The following is a 16,618-nucleotide window of genomic DNA, read 5'->3' as shown; positions in this document are numbered from 1 at the left end:
ATTTCCTTAATGACCAGTGATGTTGAACATCTTTTCATGTGCTTATTGGCCATTTGTATACCATCTTGGGAGATATGTCTGTTCAAGAACTTTTTCCATTTTTTTTTTTTTCAGCTGAGCCATCCTGACACCTGTTGGCAGCTCGGGCAGGGAATCAAACTGGCAACCCTGTTGCTCAGAGCTCGCACTCTTTTTTTTGTTTGTTTTTTTAAAGATTTTATTGGGGAATTGGGAGAGGGGAGCAGCATTGGGGAACCAGGGAAGCGGAACAGACAAGTTGCTGTCATTTTGTTCTTCAGTCTAGTTGTGGAGGACGTGGCTTCACTGGCCCATGTTGGTATTATCATTGTGCTCTTCCCAGGTGAGGCAGATCGGTCGCTGGCCACTGGACGGCTACTCATTGGCGGCTCACGGCAGCTCACGCTGGCTGCCAGCCACTCACAGTAGCTTACAGCAGCCCGCTGCAGCTCCACTGCAGCCTACGCCTTTGTGGAGGACTCATGGCAGCCCAGATCCAGGTTGAGCTGTTGTTCACCATCTTACCTGTAGAGGGCGCAGGGTCACTGGCCCTAATGTGGGATCCCAGCCGGGGCCCTGCTGCTCAGAGCTGGTGTCCCAAGCCAACTCTTAACCAATGCACCACTCAGCTGGCCCTTCCTTTTTCCATTTTTAATTAGGTTATCTTATTGTTGAGTTGTAAGAGTTCTTTGTATGTTCTGGATATTAAACCTTTATCAGATATATGTTTTGCAAATATTTTCTCCCGTTCTGTAGTTGTCTCTTCACATTCTTGATAATGTCCTTTGAAGCACAAAAGTTTTAAGAAAATAAATGTTTTGATTCATGAGTTCCCATCATTGTGTTTGTTGTCTAGGAGACAGCTGTTGTAATCCCTTAAGCATGGGTGCTATCAAAAAAATGGTGGAGAATAAAATACCAGGAATTTACGTCTTATCTCTAGAGATTGGGAAGACCCTGATAGAGGTAAGACTCTTCACAGCTCTGTTCCTTTGAAGGTTTGCTGACTCATTTCATAGAATGCACTATAAAAATGCTTTACCTTGTATTTTTAGTAGCAAATCATACAATTGTATTTTAACTCTTAAATGGCTTACGCATATGTAAGGATACTAACAATTTTTCCTCTTAGAGAAGATGCCAGCCGTTGTTTTCAGCCCCATCCTTTCACTTCTCTGTCGGTCCTCTTTCAGGATGTGAAGAACAGCTTCTTCTTGAATGTCAATTCCCAAGTAACAACAGTGTGTCAGATTCTTGCTAAGGATCCTAAATTGCAGCATGGTTACAATGCTATGGGATTCTCCCAGGGAGGCCAATTTCTGTAAGTTCCCTTCTGTTATATCACACTACTTGCATGATTTTTTTTTCTTTCATTCAGATAGATCCACTCCTCAAATTCTTCTGGGATTTTCACCTATCTTGGAAGGGAAACTGTTCTAAAATGTCCCCATGTAAAAAGCTTTATGGAACTTAACATTTTCTATGAAAGAGTAAAGATTTGTGTTTGGCCATATCAGAAGAAAATCCTGAAACTCTGTGGCATTGGGGAACCACAGAGAATTAAGCAGGTTAATCTGAGAAGTTTATTGTTGATAATACATTTCCATCTGACTGTTGGAGCTGATAATTTCTTTGTTTCCCCAGGAGGGCAGTGGCTCAGAGATGCCCCTCACCTCCCATGGTCAATCTGATCTCAGTTGGGGGACAACATCAAGGTAACTTTGGCCTCTTTGTCCCGTTTTTTTCTCTATTCTAACTTACATGATCACTTGATTTTAAAAAATGCTAGTGACACCCCAGTTTTGGGTACCCCCTTTCATAAGAGAGCTGTCCTTTCGCTTCAATAAAAATCTTTGCAAAAAAAAAATGAAATAAAAAAATATAAAAGAAAATTAAAAATGCTAGCAGCTCTGTTTGTACAAGAATTTAGCCGTCCTTGCAAAATCCTGTTTTTTCAGTGTGTAACAAACTAGCCAGTATTCCTGAAGAAATAGGAAGAGACTTAGGATTCCAGAGGCCTGCAACACAGGTGAATCATTAGGTTGCCATCTACTTCTCCCGTTTAATTAACATGATTTCCTGGAGGTGAGATGGTTGCAGCCACGCAGCAGGTGGTGGTTGAGGAATTGGAAAGTCGAACAACCTTTCCTGTTTTCTGACGTTGGTGATGTCCTACTGAATTTAGGCTTAGGCAAAGAATAGTGTCTAATCTTGTTGTAAAATTAATAGTAGAGATTAAATTTCCCTCAAAAAACAACAGGTTTTCTATTTAGACAAAATTATTAGTTTTGGGGAAGGATGTGTTTTTGGAATAGAACTTTATCTCTGTTCTGATGGATATAGTTATTAGCTGGTGTAGTGTAGAGGCAGAAGGATTCTTCTTATAATCAGGAAACCGGATTCACCTAATTAACTGTTACTGATGGGCAAGTAGTTTGGTATCTTATGTCCCTTTCACAGATGAAGGAAACTAAAATAAGGCTCCGCCAATCTTGTGGGAATTTTTCAGAGAATGAAGTGAAATAATAGGGAGGAAAATACTTTCTAAAAGTACAAGTATTATTCAAATACAAGTAGGTAAAAACATCTTTATCATTCATTCATTCAAAATATTTATTAAAAACCTAGGAATAAGGGCCGGCCGAGTGGCGTGATGGTTAAGAACTGGCTTGGGACGCCAGAGGGCCCAGGTTCGGATCCCACATATGAGGGCCGGTGACACTGCCCTCCACAAAAAAAATCCTAGGAATAAGACAAGGTCCCTGAATTCATGAAACTGCCATTCTAGTTGGAGCGGGAAAATAAATATGGAATAAGTAAACAAACAATAAATATAGACAGTTGTTAACTTTGATAAAGAAAAAAATGGGTTAATACTTGAGGGATAGAATCATGGTTGTATTGGTTAAAGCTGTGGGCTCTGGAGCCCAAACTTCCTGTGTTCATCTCCTGGCTCTATCACTTATTGTCTAACCTTGGACAAGGTTTTGAACATCTCTGTTTAAAGTTTCTGTTCTGTAATGTGGGGCAAATAATGATTTCTACTCTACAGGATGGTTGTGAGGATTAAATTATTGTCAATATATGCTTAAAATATGCCTGGCACCCCCCCAAAATGTTATTGAGGAGGATGGTGAGGATGAAGGTGTAACTGGGGGAGGGAAAAGAAATGGGGCTGGACACTACTTGAGATAGGATAGTCAGATATGTCTTCTCGAAGCGAAGGCCTGGGGGATGCAAATGAGTCCAGCCATTGACGCAGCAAGAGAAGTACAAGCATACCTCGTTTTGTTGCACTTCGCTTTTTTGCGCTTCGCAGATATGCATTTTTATCAGCATCCGGGCAAGACCCTCTATCAGCAAAAAAATTACAACTCGCTGAAGGCTCAGATGATGGTTAGCATTTTTTAGCATTAAAGTTATTTTTCAATGAAGGTATATACATTGTTGTTTTAGACATAATTCTATTGCATACTTAATAGATGACAGGATAGTATAAACATAAGTTTTATAAACACTGGGAAACCAAAACATTTGTGTGGCTCACTTTATTGCAACATTCACTTTATTGCAGTAATCTGGAACTGAACCTGCAGTACCTCTGAGGTATGTTTGTACATCCTCCTGGGAGAAGCAGGTGCAAAAGTCCTTAGGCAGAAAAGAGTGGTACCAGGAGAAAGATGGTTATAGTATTAATGCTCGGTACTTTATTTTCTTGAAGAATATGTGACTGAGATCAGGGTCAAGCTCTGGTTTGTTTTTGTTTCTCACAGTGCCTTGTACATAATAGGTATTCAATACATGATTATTGAAGGGATGGATGTTTGTCTTCTACTCTAGGTGTTTTTGGACTCCCTCGGTGCCCAGGAGAGCACTCTCACATCTGTGACTTGATCAGAAAAACACTGAATGCTGGGGCTTACAACAAAGCTGTTCAAGAGCGGTATGTATGACTATGGTTAGCTGAAGGGACACAGAACTATCACTGCGTGAAAATACCATGCTGACTTTCATGCTAACAGCGATTCTAGGAGTAGTTGCTAGTGATGTTCAAGTGAGATATTTTTGCTAAATATCTCTGGTAAATATCTCTGTCTTATCTACTCAATTTTATTGTAAACCTAAAACTGCTTTAAAAGGGAGGACATTTTTCTATTTCGGAAGAATGTAATTACAACAGAATAAATTTCCATCTTTAAAACAACAAACTGAAAAGCCTTTGGAAAGTACCAAGCTCAAGGAATTACTGTTAATATTGGAGGACAGATTCTTTATGTTGTCAGCAGCAAGAGCTAGTCTCCTGTGTCAGTGTGCCCAACTGCTCAAATGTGTTTGGGTATTTAAAACCATACAGAATCACTTTTGGAGTGTATTCTTATTCACTTGTTTTCAAACTAAAAGATACATCAGAAGCCCTGGGAAATCTATTAAAAATGGATTCCAGGGCTCCATTCCTAGAAATTCCGATTCAGGAAGTCTGGAGTATTCTAGATGATAACTAAGATTTGGGATCAATTAGTATGGTTATGGTATCTATCCTACGGGTTTTCCAAGTGTATCATTCTTGTCTAATAACAATTCTTCAGTACAAAATTTCCTTGAAGCCATTTTCCAAGGGACACAGCCTTACCAGTGACTCACATAGAGAAACGACCTACAGCTAGCTCTCTTCCTTTCCTTCACATTGGCTATACACATAGTCACAAAGCTGTGTTGGGTCAACAGTGCCACCTGATGGTCCGTGAAGGAAACTAAGAAATGTTATACAATATCTCTGCTGCCTTCCCTCTCAGGTATTTGAATCTACTGTTAAGCTTTAACCCTTACCTGGTTTGACTAGATAGTCACAGCTTGTTTATATATATTCTTCGTATTTTCTGTTCTCATGGATACATATGGCCTCTTTCCACCATATTGTTCTTAATTCTTTACTCTTTGTTCTAATTCTAGCTCAGATGCCTCAGAAAAATTCATCCTTTTCTTTCTTTGGATTTCTTTCTTTTGTGAACCAGACACAACCCTTGGCGATCACAATTATTAGTGACTATAAATGAGCAGTCATTCGGGGGCTGGGGGGACACTGACACTTCAGTACTGATTAAAAGTGGTAGATTGATGTGTTTATCCTCACTTCCTCCTTAAACTTTAATAAAATGGTAGCAAAAGAATAAAAACTGATAGACCCACAAGGGCAAAGAGAACAGGAGAGGAGATAAGAGATAATAAAGGATGTCAACATGTTTTTGAAAGACAGAGAGCAGATAAATGAGTGATAACTGTTTTAGCAGAGCACAAAAAGCTGATGCCTTTATGTCTGTAGAGGGATGCACTGACAAGGGAGGAGATTCACTTCTCACAGCTTCAGAAATGCTCAGGAGTTAGATGCATAAGATACTTTGGAAGGTAGAGGTAAGTGTGCAGGACTAAAACAGGACTTTTTGTTGAACGTCTATATAAGTCACAGGACTTTTTGTTGAACATCTATCTGTATAAGTCATGATCAGATTCTCCATTTCCCTTAAATGCACATCCAAGTGACTGCTCCTCCCATCCTGACAAGAGAAGCAAAATTGATTCTCTGGAGCAGTTTAACTAGAAAAGTATCAGACTTTGAGATAATGAGCACAAGATGGTGGTAGGAAGCCATATTGAAAACTCATCCCCTCCCATTCCCCTTTCCTCCCACTTGGCTCCCAGAATGATAGCAGCCAGGCTTAGGATCTACTAAGCAGAAGTTTGGTGGACCCTTTTCTGGGAAAACTGACCGGCCCCAGAGAAAAGGCCTGCAGGTTGATGTTTTAGCATCTTTTAACAAGTTGGGACTTCTCCTAACTACCATGTAGTGAAGCCACCAGTGGACAAGCTCTGCTCTTGTGTTTAGAGCTTCCTGTCAGCTTTGTAGTTCCTCGTTTACATATGAACAGTGAGCCAAGGTACCCCAGTCAGATATCTGAGGAAAGCTTCCAACATGAAAGGCAGACCAAAACAAACAAAAAGTAAAAAGGAACTTGGAAGAAACAGATGGATTCAAGAAGCAGAAGAAAACCTAAAAAAAAATAATAAAGCCTATAATTACCTTCAGAGATAAGAGATTGCATCCATGACACCAGAACAGAATGCAAATAAGACCAACATCAGAGAATAAGAGAGAGCTCTTGGAAATTAAAAATAAGATAAGCAAAATTTAAAAAATAAAGAGGTAGAAAAAGAAAAGGAGAACCTGAAAAAATTAGATAAGCCGTTTAGGAAGTCCAATATCTGACTAATAGGAGTTTCCAAAAGAGAACAGAGGAAAGGGTAGATTGGAATTATTAAAGTAAGATGAGACAGCTTCTCAAAACTACAGGAATAAGTTTCCAGATTGAAAGGGTTCACCAAGTAGTCAAGGCAAGGAATGAAAAAAGATCCACATTAAGGTATATTCCTGTGAAATTTCAGAACACCAGGGATAAAGAATAAATCTCAGGGAGGCCACTTACAGAATGAGCCCTGATGGCAGCACACTCCCTGGCAGCAACACTATTATCTAAAAGGCAATGGTGCAGTTATTCTGAGGGAAAGTGATTTACAACCTAGGATTCTATCCCAAACCACGAAGTAACAACCAAACATGAAGGGAAAATAAAGACATCTTCAGACATGCAGAAAGAAAAAAATGACCCTCCATACCCTCTTTCTAAGGGGTTGTTGGAGAGGCTGAGTTCTACACTGTCTAGCTGTGTGGCCCCGAGTGTCTTTGAGTCTCCTTCTCCTCATCTCTAGTGTGAGGTTAATAGTAGCACTTTCCTACAGGGATATGAAGATTAGACAAATTGAGTGGAAAGCATTCAGAGCAGTGCTCAGTTCATAGTAAGTAGGCAGGTGTGGGTTGTGACCACTACTGCTGCTGTGTTTAAAATATTAATTCAACTTCAGCTTTCTGTTTCCTTTATTTAGAAGTATTGCAGTGGTTTTGTTTTCTCTAACTTTTGGTTGCAGTTATAAAGTATTTCATTCATAATTTCATCAAATATTGAACCACTGCTGTTTGCCAGGCCCTATTATAGATGTCTCGCAGGTACGAGGGGGAACAAGACGATTCATGGAGATAAGACAATCAGGGTCCCTGGTCTCATGACTTAACCTACTAGTGGCGAAAGGGGGTGTCCCGGTGAACAGATTTACTAGATAACCTCGAACGGTGCTGTGGCCGTGAAGGAAATAAGCAGGATGCAGGGATGGAGAGTAATGGAGGGGGTACCTACTTTGCACAGAATGGCCTTAGAAGAGCTGTTTAAGCTGGGATCTGAGGGATGAGAAGGAAAGAGCATAGGAGGAGCTAAGGAAAGAGGGATCAGGCAGAGGGAACAGCAGGCACAAAAGCACCGAGCCTGAGATAAGCTTGGCTTGTCCTAGGCCAGGGTGACTAGAGTTTAGTGATAGATGGGAGAGATGGACAGAAAGCAGGAGCTACGTCTTGCAAGGGCTTGTAGGCCATGTAAGGAGTTTGGGTTTTCTTCTAAGCATCATGGGAAGCGATTGGAATGTTCTAAGCCAGGGAATATGAAGATGAGTGAGATGAAGAGAAATGGAATGACTTGCGATACGTTTTATAACATTGTAGATGACCTAGACTGTGAGCTAAGATACAGCTCACCATTGATACCACAGTTTCCCTGGGGACTGCATTCTGGGTTCTCAACAGCTCATGTACAGATTAACTTTTGAGATACTTTTCTGATTTTATAGAGTTATTTGCTTTTTTCTTTTTTTAAGTTTCTTTGTAAACTCTCATTTTAACACATGGCCACCATGAGATGTAACAAGGCAAGTAGTCCAAGTAGAGTAGTGGGAAGGGAGATGGTAAGAACTTAACGTGACAAAAGGAAAATCGTTTTCTCTTGGTCATGTTGCTCTAGGTTGCCTTTGTATTAGGGAGGATTCTGGTTGCAAGAAACAAAACCAAATCATGCCAAAGTAAATGTCAAAAGAAATTCATAGGGCCGGCTGAGTGGCTCAGTTGGTTAAGAGCTCGCTCAAGGGTTTGAGTTCTGAGCAACAGCAGTTCGATTCCCGGCCCGAGCTGAGCTGCCGCTGAGCTGCCAACAGGTGGCAAGATGGCTCAGCTAAAAAAAAAAAAAAGAAATTCATAATTCGGTACCCAAAGCCTGAGAGAGACTAGAATCAAAAAGTGAGAGCCATCAAGAGCCAACACAGTCTTTCTCCAACGGTTGTCATTGCTTCTCACTCTGTGTCACTGCTTCTTTTTTCTCTCCATGCAGACCAGCCTCTCCTGTTATCTACATGGTGAAAGGTGGCCTTGCACAGCTTACAAGAGTTTTATCTTCTCTGTTTAGATTATCTCTGTCTGAGGCTAGAATCTCTGTCACAATTCACATTTTTAGAGAAGGGACCCTGCCCCAGCTCAGATAAGGCTCTCACTTGCTCTCATTAGCTATGGCCAGAGAAGTGGGACCACATGGTACCAACCATACCCACCTTATAACTGGTGAGGGTAGGAAGGGTGCAGTTCCCATTCGAGGGAGAATGGTTTTGATTTAGGCAGAGACCCCAAAAGATGTCTTCTACCCTGTTCAGAGCATTTAACTTTAGCAATATCCTAATACCCCGACTAAGCAGTGAGGAAGTGTTTTTCAGGCACCAGGCCCTGGCCAGGCACGGTGGGGGCAATGAATTACTGGTGAGTGTAACAGCTTCTGGATGTGAAATATGCCCTCTAGTTCCCCTTTGAGATGCTGGCAGCCCTTCCTGATTTCTCCTTCCTCGTTTTCTCCCTGCCATCGCCCCACCCCAGTGTCGCCCTGGCCTTGGCCTCTCGTCTTCCCGTGCCAGCTCTGCTCTCCCAACTTGCCCTCCTTGGTACCCAGCTCCCAGCCTGCCTGCCTGCCCCGTGCTTTGCAGGGCCTGTGCACCCGCCCCCCGCCCCCTCCATGGCGCTCAGAGTGCTTTTGCTCAGTTGTCCCACTCTGCTCTCAACTTGCCCCTCCCTTTCCTGGAAGTACTGAGTCAATCACTCATGCTCCCTCAGATACTTTTCAACTGTTAAGAAAAGTAACAAACTACTGTGTACCTAGGACCTAAAATTAATATTTTACCATATTTGCCTCCAATATTTTTAAGAACAGAAACATTTCAGATAAAATTGAATTTTTCTTCATATTTCTCCCAGGTCTCATTCTCTGCTTTCCCTCCATAGTGACAATCACTGTCAAAGAATTCTGAGTATATCCTTTCTGTCTGTTAAAAAAATTGTGTTATATATGTACATAGCCATAAACAATATATAGTTATATTGTATATTTAAATTTTTATGTAATGGACATCTTATTGTGTGTATCTCAGTCTACAAATGATTTTTTCACTCAGTATTTTTGAAATCTAAACATGTTATTACATATACATCTAGTTGATTCGTCTTCACTGCTGCATGGCATTTTTATTATATGACCTCACCATTTATTGATTCCCATTTTGCAAACATTTCAGCATTTCCAGTTTCTCATTATAACAAACAACTCTCAGAGATCATCCTTGTGTTGAAAAGCCCAGTCTTCCCCTTCTGTGAGTCTCTTGTGTGTCTCCTTTACTTTTACGCTACTACACAGGACACTTCACTTCTGGTCACCAAATGTGTGTGGGGGGTGGGTTTCCCCCACCAAGCAAGTCTTTCCACACCAGCTGGGTATCTTACAATTTAATTCAGTTCTGACACTACCTACCTGGAAATGGTGTCAGATCCCAGAAGTTAAGGGCTTAGTGAAGGGCTTAGATGAAAAGGAGATAGATGGATGAAGAGGAAGCAGGGGTGGTGGGAACTGAGCTGAGTCTTCCAGGATGAGTAGGAAGCAATGGAGGGTGAAGGAGGCGGGGTTATGGAAGGGGATAGCACGTGCCACCCTGACCTGGAGGCATGGCGAGGGTGATAAAGCTCAGTGCCACAGGGGAACCAATATTGATGAGTCCTTTTCCTACAGCTTTAGGACTTTCAGTAGGGTGTTAAATAGCACATCCTCGCCTCAGGTGTCTGGGTGATGAACTGTTTCGTAGGGGATAGTCTTGTCTTCCCTATTAGAGGGCAAGGCCTGGGATTGAGGGCTCTGACCTTTTGTCCTTTCCGAGTCTTTTGGTAGCCTACGCACAGGGGTATGCCCCAGGCCTGCTGATTTGCAGCTTGGTCACCATCATTCCTTTTTCTTCCTGTAGCCTGGTGCAAGCAGAATACTGGCACGACCCCATAAAGGAGGACATGTACCGCAACCACAGCATCTTCCTGGCAGACATTAATCAGGAGAGAGTAAGCACCCAACCCAGGCTACCATAGTTGTACATTCACTTTTCCATTCGGGGCATTAGAAACAGGTCAGCAGCGGCTGTTTACCCAAAATATCCCAGGAAGAACTTGGGAAACAGAAGTTCTGGTTTTTGGGGGGAGCCAGTGCTTCTGAGATTCAGTTTCTTTTAGGGAGGCTGAAATCCATTTGGCCTTCTTCCTGTAGGTCCTTTCCTTGTCCTAGGCTTGAAGCACAGTCAGCTCAGTGGGTTGCTGGCTGGCTTACGTGGAACCTCACAGCTGCTGTTTTGCTGAGGGAAGCCTTCCTTGGTGGGTCACTTTTGGGTCAAATTTTCTCAGGAGAGAGATTTCCCTAGAAGAGACTGCAGAGGGGACCGAGTATGTCCAAGGCATGAGCATGGTTTGGGAGATTCTGGTCAACTAGATGGCTCAAGTCATCTGGAGGTTAAAAAAAAAAATGTTTTTGAAAGGGGGGAAAACAGAATAGTATAGCAAAACCACTCAGAATATGCAGTTTCTTATTTTGCATTGGCTGTCTCTGGCTAGAAACCTTTAACCTATGTGACAATGCCTGTTGAGTGCATTGACAGATTCATGGTGGCATCATGGTTGCCACGGTGGGTGGGAATGTCAATCAGGATGGTAAGAAAAGGCTGTATAGGTCTATTCTGGGCAGGAAGCTGGAAAAACAACCCGTACCATGGGGAAGAAACACGGGAGGTCCTGGGCTGGAGACCAGAGCACCGAAAGGCTTTAATCCCCCTTCTGGAACCTGATGGTGACGTCCCTGACTACTGCTGGCCTTTCCTCCAGGGTGTCAATGAGTCCTACAAGAAGAACCTGATGGCCCTGAAGAAGTTTGTGATGGTGAAATTCCTCAATGATTCCGTTGTGGACCCTGTGGATTCTGAGGTAAGACACTGCTTAGGCAGGCTACAACATGCCAGGAGACCACAGGACTCAATGACGTTAAAATACAGCTGCCTGTTGGGGGGAAAAACCTTCAGTCCCTTCCACCCCCCTTTTTGTAGAGCAGGGGTTCTTCACCTGAGGCCTATACGTGGGACACTGAAGGTTATAATCCCCCACCAACTGAAATTATATGCAGAATTGTATAGATGCGTTCTCTGAGGAAGGGTCTATAACTTTGATCAGATTTTCAAAGAGACCCAACAAAAGGTTCAGAACCTCCAGACCAAAGTCAATAAATCCCTAAGGCTGGCATTTAAGGTCTGCCTTGACCTGACTTCAACCTGTCTCTCCAACCTAATCTCCCTTCACTACCCACTTCATACTGTCTGATCAAGCCATATTGTACTGTTTGAAATGCCCCACACTTGGCATATGCATTTGCTTTTGCTTTTGAGTTACTAGAATACCCTTCCCTAGGCTTCTCCATCTGACAAGCTTCTATTCATCTGCCAAAGCCAAACCCAAGTTACTTCCTCCATCCAGGATGCTGTCCCTACTCCAAGCAGAATTTGCTTCCTCTTCTGTAGAATCAGTCAGCCTGTATTAGCACACTCATTGCATCATGTCAGACCACGTCAGACCAACGCCATGCTAGCAGAAACACGGTTTGCGGGCCAGATCCAGCCTGCCACCTGCTTTTATGTGGCCCATGAACTAAGAATGGCTTTTACATTTTTAGGTGGTTGAAAAAATTTTTTTTAATTTTCTGATGTGGGGCTGGCCAAGTGGCGCATTGATTAAGAGCTGGCTTGGGACACCAGAGGGCCCTGGTTTGGATCCCACATATGAGGGCCAGTGACACTGCCCTCTACAGCTAAGATGCTGAACAACAGCTCAACCTGGAGCTGGGCTGCCGGGAGTCTCCGGCGACGGGCGTAGGCTGCAGCCCCTGCTGCAGTGGATTGCCATGGGCTACCATGTGTAGCCAGCAGCCAGCGTGAGCGGCCAGCAGCCGCTGTGAGCGGCCGTCCAGAAGCCGGCGACTGATCTGCCTCGCCAGGGAAGAGTGCAATGATGGTGCCAACTTGGGCCAGTGAAGCAACGTCCTCTACAACTAGACTGAAGAACAAAAGGACAGCAACTTGTCTGTTCCCCTTCCCCCAATTCCCCAGTGCTGTTTCCATCCCCTAACTCCCCAATACAAAACAAAAAAAATTTGCTGATGTGAAAATTATATGAAATTCAAATTTCCATGTCCACAAATACAGTTCCATTGGAACACAGCCATGCTCATTTAAAAATATTGTTTGTGGCTCCATTTTCATTACAATGGCAGCATTGAGTAGTTGCCACCACGTGGCTCTTAAAGCCAAAAGTATTTTGTATCTGGCCTTTACAGAAGTTTGCTGACCCCCCCGCCATGCTAAACAATTAGTTGTTTCTGTGCATTAGACTAGAACTTCTTGAAAACAGGGACTGTATACATATATTCATCTTTGAATATCTGGATTTTGGCACAAGGATTTTCATAGGGTAGATGCTCATTAATTATAGGAAGCAGAAATTCTGGGAAATTGGAAAGCTCTTTGAAAGATTAACTCATCCTTCAATATTCACCCTTAAAAAGAGATGAGTCAAGACATACTCTATTTTTCCTCCTTGCTACAGCTTTATGATGTTCAGTTTGTTGGTAGTCTTAGCTACCAGCTAGTCTTAATTTGGCAGTATGTGCCATGTGTCTGATCTGCTTATTTCTTCCTCCTTTCCTGCAGTGGTTTGGATTTTACAGGAGTGGCCAAGACCAGGAAACCATTCCCTTACAGAAGACCACATTGTACACAGAGGTAATGGGGAGGCGAGAGGCACTGTCCTTTTCAGCTCCCGGCTCCGGAAGCTGCTGGTTCTTTGGTGACAGACCTTGTCCTGTACATCCCAGTGCTGTAGGTGCCAATGAGGCATGTGGCTCATGTCTGATATGGGTGAGGCTGGTTAGGCTGCTGTCACACTAGCTTGGCAGGTGCTGGTTTACAGAAACCTGAAGGTTGAAGGACCTGTACCTCATGGTTTTCAAGCATGCACAAGGGACACATCATCTCTCACTCCTTCCTTCTGATAAAAAGGTTTAGAACTGACTTCCTTTGCCGATGTGCAGACTGGAACAAATCCAAGAAGCCCCCATGCATCATGAAAACATAGAAGAGAGGGGTGTTACTTTAAGACGTCAGTAGATGTGGAAGTTGTTTTTAAATTAGGTACTGATAAGGAGAGCTCCGCCTATAGCAGAGTGAATGGGAAGAGTCGTGAATTTTGTTTTTAGTAGGTAATTTCTCAGAGGTTGCAGCATTTCACCACCTCCAGTGTGCCACACTTTAAATTTAGATTTTATATTGGAGACACTGTCCCCAAAATGCACAAGTGCTACATCTGAACCAATTGCCTTCTACTAGAATTCCTTCAAATTTCCAAAGCCAGTTGTCTCCTCTCCTGGCTTTTCTCCTGCATTTGGTGCCTCAGCTTGGGTGAGGTAAAAGGAAAGGGAAGCTAGGGGCTGTTAAGTTTTAGAAATTACAACTAAGAACTTCCTTATGGTGAAACTCAAACTGATGGTAGTCACAGAAGCAACATTCTGGCACTGTCATAACTGCTCCTCTTCCCAGCCGTACTTGTTCTGAGGCACACAGGCATTTTCAACTGCACAATATGCAGGTGTCCCAGGTTTGTTGTTGAAGGGTTGGATATGTTTTAAGCTATCTAGCTCATGTTCTGTCTGGCTCAGTTCCACTTAAGCAACATTTTGAGGCAATTTTGTCCGTGGATTGCCCCCCAGAAGCTTTGGGAAACTTCAGAGAGCAAAATGTTTAACACTGCATAGAATATCTCAACTGCATATATTTTTAATGCTTAGGGCAGCGGTTCTCAACCTGTGGGTCGCGACCCCTTTGGGGGTTGAACGACCCTTTCACAGGGGTCGCCTAAGACCATCAGAAAACAAAAAGGTATTTACATTACGATTCATAACAGCAAAATTACAGTTATAGAGTAGCAACAAAAATAATTTTATGGTTGGGAGTCACCACAACATGAACTGTATTAAAGGGTCGTGGCATTAGGAAGGTTGAGAACCGCTGGCTTAGGGGGAAAAAAATGGAAGGAGATATTCTTTCTGGCATTTTTGACAATACACCTTAATTCTGAGGGAAAAGATTTCATTTTGAGAATCTACTATGTTTGACAATTAAGTTCGTGAACTCATCCTAAAGTGCTGCTTACCTCATTGCTGAATATCACTATGGTCACCTTCGAAGTACTCCCTTTGGGAAGCTATGCACCAACACCAGCGTCTAGTCCACCCTTCAAAGAAAGCAATTTTGGAACTCTTTCTGGAATGACCATCAGAGCTGTCATCGTATTACCCTTGATGTCCTGAATGTCATCAAAATGTCTTCCTTTCAACATTTCCTTTAACTTCGGGTAAAGAAATAATTGGGTGCCAGATCAGGTGAGTAGGGAGGGTTACTTGTTTACAGTTAGTTTACAGGCTAAAAACACCCTCATAGACAGTGCCGTGTGAGCTGGTGCATTGTTGTGATGCAAGAGCCATGGATTGTTGGTGAAAAGGTCAGGTGGTCTAAACTTTTCACACAGCCTTTCAGCACTTCCAAATAGTTGGTTAACTGTTTGTCTAGTTGGTACAAATTCAAAATGAATAATCCCTCTGATATTAAAAAAGGTTAGTAACATTATTGCAACAAGTTTGCAAACTTAATTGTCAGACCTTTGTATCTCAAGTTAACATTCTATTTCTTTATTATTTTACTCTAAAACTTTTCATTAAGCCTCTTGACTAATTATGGCCTTTCTCTCTGCAGGACCGCCTGGGGCTAAAGGAAATGGACAATGCAGGGCAGCTAGTGTTCCTGGCTCTAGAAGGGGACCATCTTCAACTGTCTGAAGAATGGTTTTATACCCACATCATACCCTTCCTTAAATGAAACCCTTGCAATTTGCACCAGAGCTCAGGGAACTCCCCAGCACTTCCAAACCAGTGGAAGACCGTTCCCTTTATGCCCAAGACTGAGCTCAGATCCAGCTTGCAACTAATCCTTCTCCCTAGTCATCATCTAACATGCCCTGCTCCAAAAGATCCAAGATCCAAATCTTATCCTTTGCCTTATCCTATCAGCATATGGTATTGAATGCAAGTTTAATTAGTTAATAACCACGGAGATTGTTTTACAATCATTCGATGTGGTCAAGCTGTCTTAGGAAACAGTCTGCTGCAGGTCAGTGCCAGAACTGTGCCCAGGCCCAGAAAAGACTGAACTAAAACAATGAGCTGGATTCTAAGGGCAAACACCTTTCTCAGGAAAATCGAGCCACATTTCAAGCCAAGTGAAGGCCAACAATACCCGGCCTGAGGCATCCCTATAAATGCTTTCCATTTTGCTGGTAGAAATTTAACCAGTGCTTGGAAAAGTATTGCTTGGATGTTTCTGCAAAGTCTGAGACTGCCCTCCTCTCTATGTTGCCTTCTGTGCTGTTTTAGCAATTAGACAAATTCCGCTAGCCCACCATCTTCCTTTGATAGCATTCTTTGTCTCCTCAGGTAGTGAATTAGTTGCTCTCTCATAAAAGGAGGGAAGTAATACACAATTGGATTGCTTAAGGAAGGAAGTGTATATATTGCTTAACTTAGATGAGGGGGGGAGGTGTTAAGAAAAATTTAGAAATGGGAATGAAAAACGAGGAGTCAGCTGGTTCTTTCCATTCCATCCTTGATTAGCCTGTCCTTTAGTATGACTAGTGGTCTGGATTTGAGTCACTGTTGCTGGCATTAGCAGAGAATGGGAGGAAAAGTATGGAGATCAGGCTTTCTAAATTCCATTGCAAAAAATATTTACCAGTACACTCCAAAGTTGTTTGTGTGTTCTTGCTCAGAAAGCTTGGGGAATATTGGATACCCCCTTTCTCCTCTTGGAGATCAACTCACATTAGAATATTAAGGACTCTCAGAATTCCTGTTATGGTAAACTAACCATAATCTACCATTTCCCACACTTTGAGTATGGACTTCTTAGCCCCCACTGCCCCGCCTGTGGAAACCTATCATCGTTTTGGGAGACTTCTGTGGAATGCCAGTTTGGGGAAATGATTAGCTACACATGAGGAAGTACCTTGTTAGTGCTGTCAAGTCAACCCTTTATGATTTTTCCTTCACCTCTCTCAAGCCTTATTTTTCAACTAAAAAAATATGAGGCTTAAGGGCAAGAAGTGGAGTGATGTTAAAAGAATTGTATGAGTTTGTCTAAAATAAAGAGTAGCTTCTTACCCTTGGAGTCATTTTTCTTTTCAATATTCTTACATCTCTGTACAGCAAATATTACACATAAATACTAA

At 42.5% G+C, this 16,618-nt stretch overlaps 1 protein-coding gene across 1 annotated transcript in view; it reads left to right on the top strand.

Moving 5' to 3' along the window:
• The window catches only part of PPT1 (palmitoyl-protein thioesterase 1), a 20,357-nt gene extending 3,808 nt beyond the window's left edge, over positions 1 to 16,549 (top strand). The window contains exons 2-9 of the mRNA XM_019643775.1: positions 875 to 984; positions 1,212 to 1,339; positions 1,663 to 1,733; positions 3,859 to 3,961; positions 10,222 to 10,312; positions 11,123 to 11,221; positions 12,994 to 13,065; positions 15,091 to 16,549. Coding sequence (XP_019499320.1) covers positions 875 to 984; positions 1,212 to 1,339; positions 1,663 to 1,733; positions 3,859 to 3,961; positions 10,222 to 10,312; positions 11,123 to 11,221; positions 12,994 to 13,065; positions 15,091 to 15,213 — 797 coding nt within the window. The 3' untranslated portion in view covers positions 15,214 to 16,549. The remainder of the gene's footprint in view (positions 1 to 874; positions 985 to 1,211; positions 1,340 to 1,662; positions 1,734 to 3,858; positions 3,962 to 10,221; positions 10,313 to 11,122; positions 11,222 to 12,993; positions 13,066 to 15,090) is intronic.
• The last annotated feature ends 69 nt before the right edge of the window (positions 16,550 to 16,618 follow it).

The sequence above is a fragment of the Hipposideros armiger genome, unplaced genomic scaffold, assembly GCF_001890085.2.
Source record: "Hipposideros armiger isolate ML-2016 unplaced genomic scaffold, ASM189008v1 scaffold_82, whole genome shotgun sequence".
Lineage (NCBI taxonomy): Eukaryota > Metazoa > Chordata > Mammalia > Chiroptera > Hipposideridae > Hipposideros > Hipposideros armiger.
The sequence above is the reverse complement of the archived record's forward strand: the minus strand, read 5'-3'. Positions and strand labels throughout refer to the sequence as shown.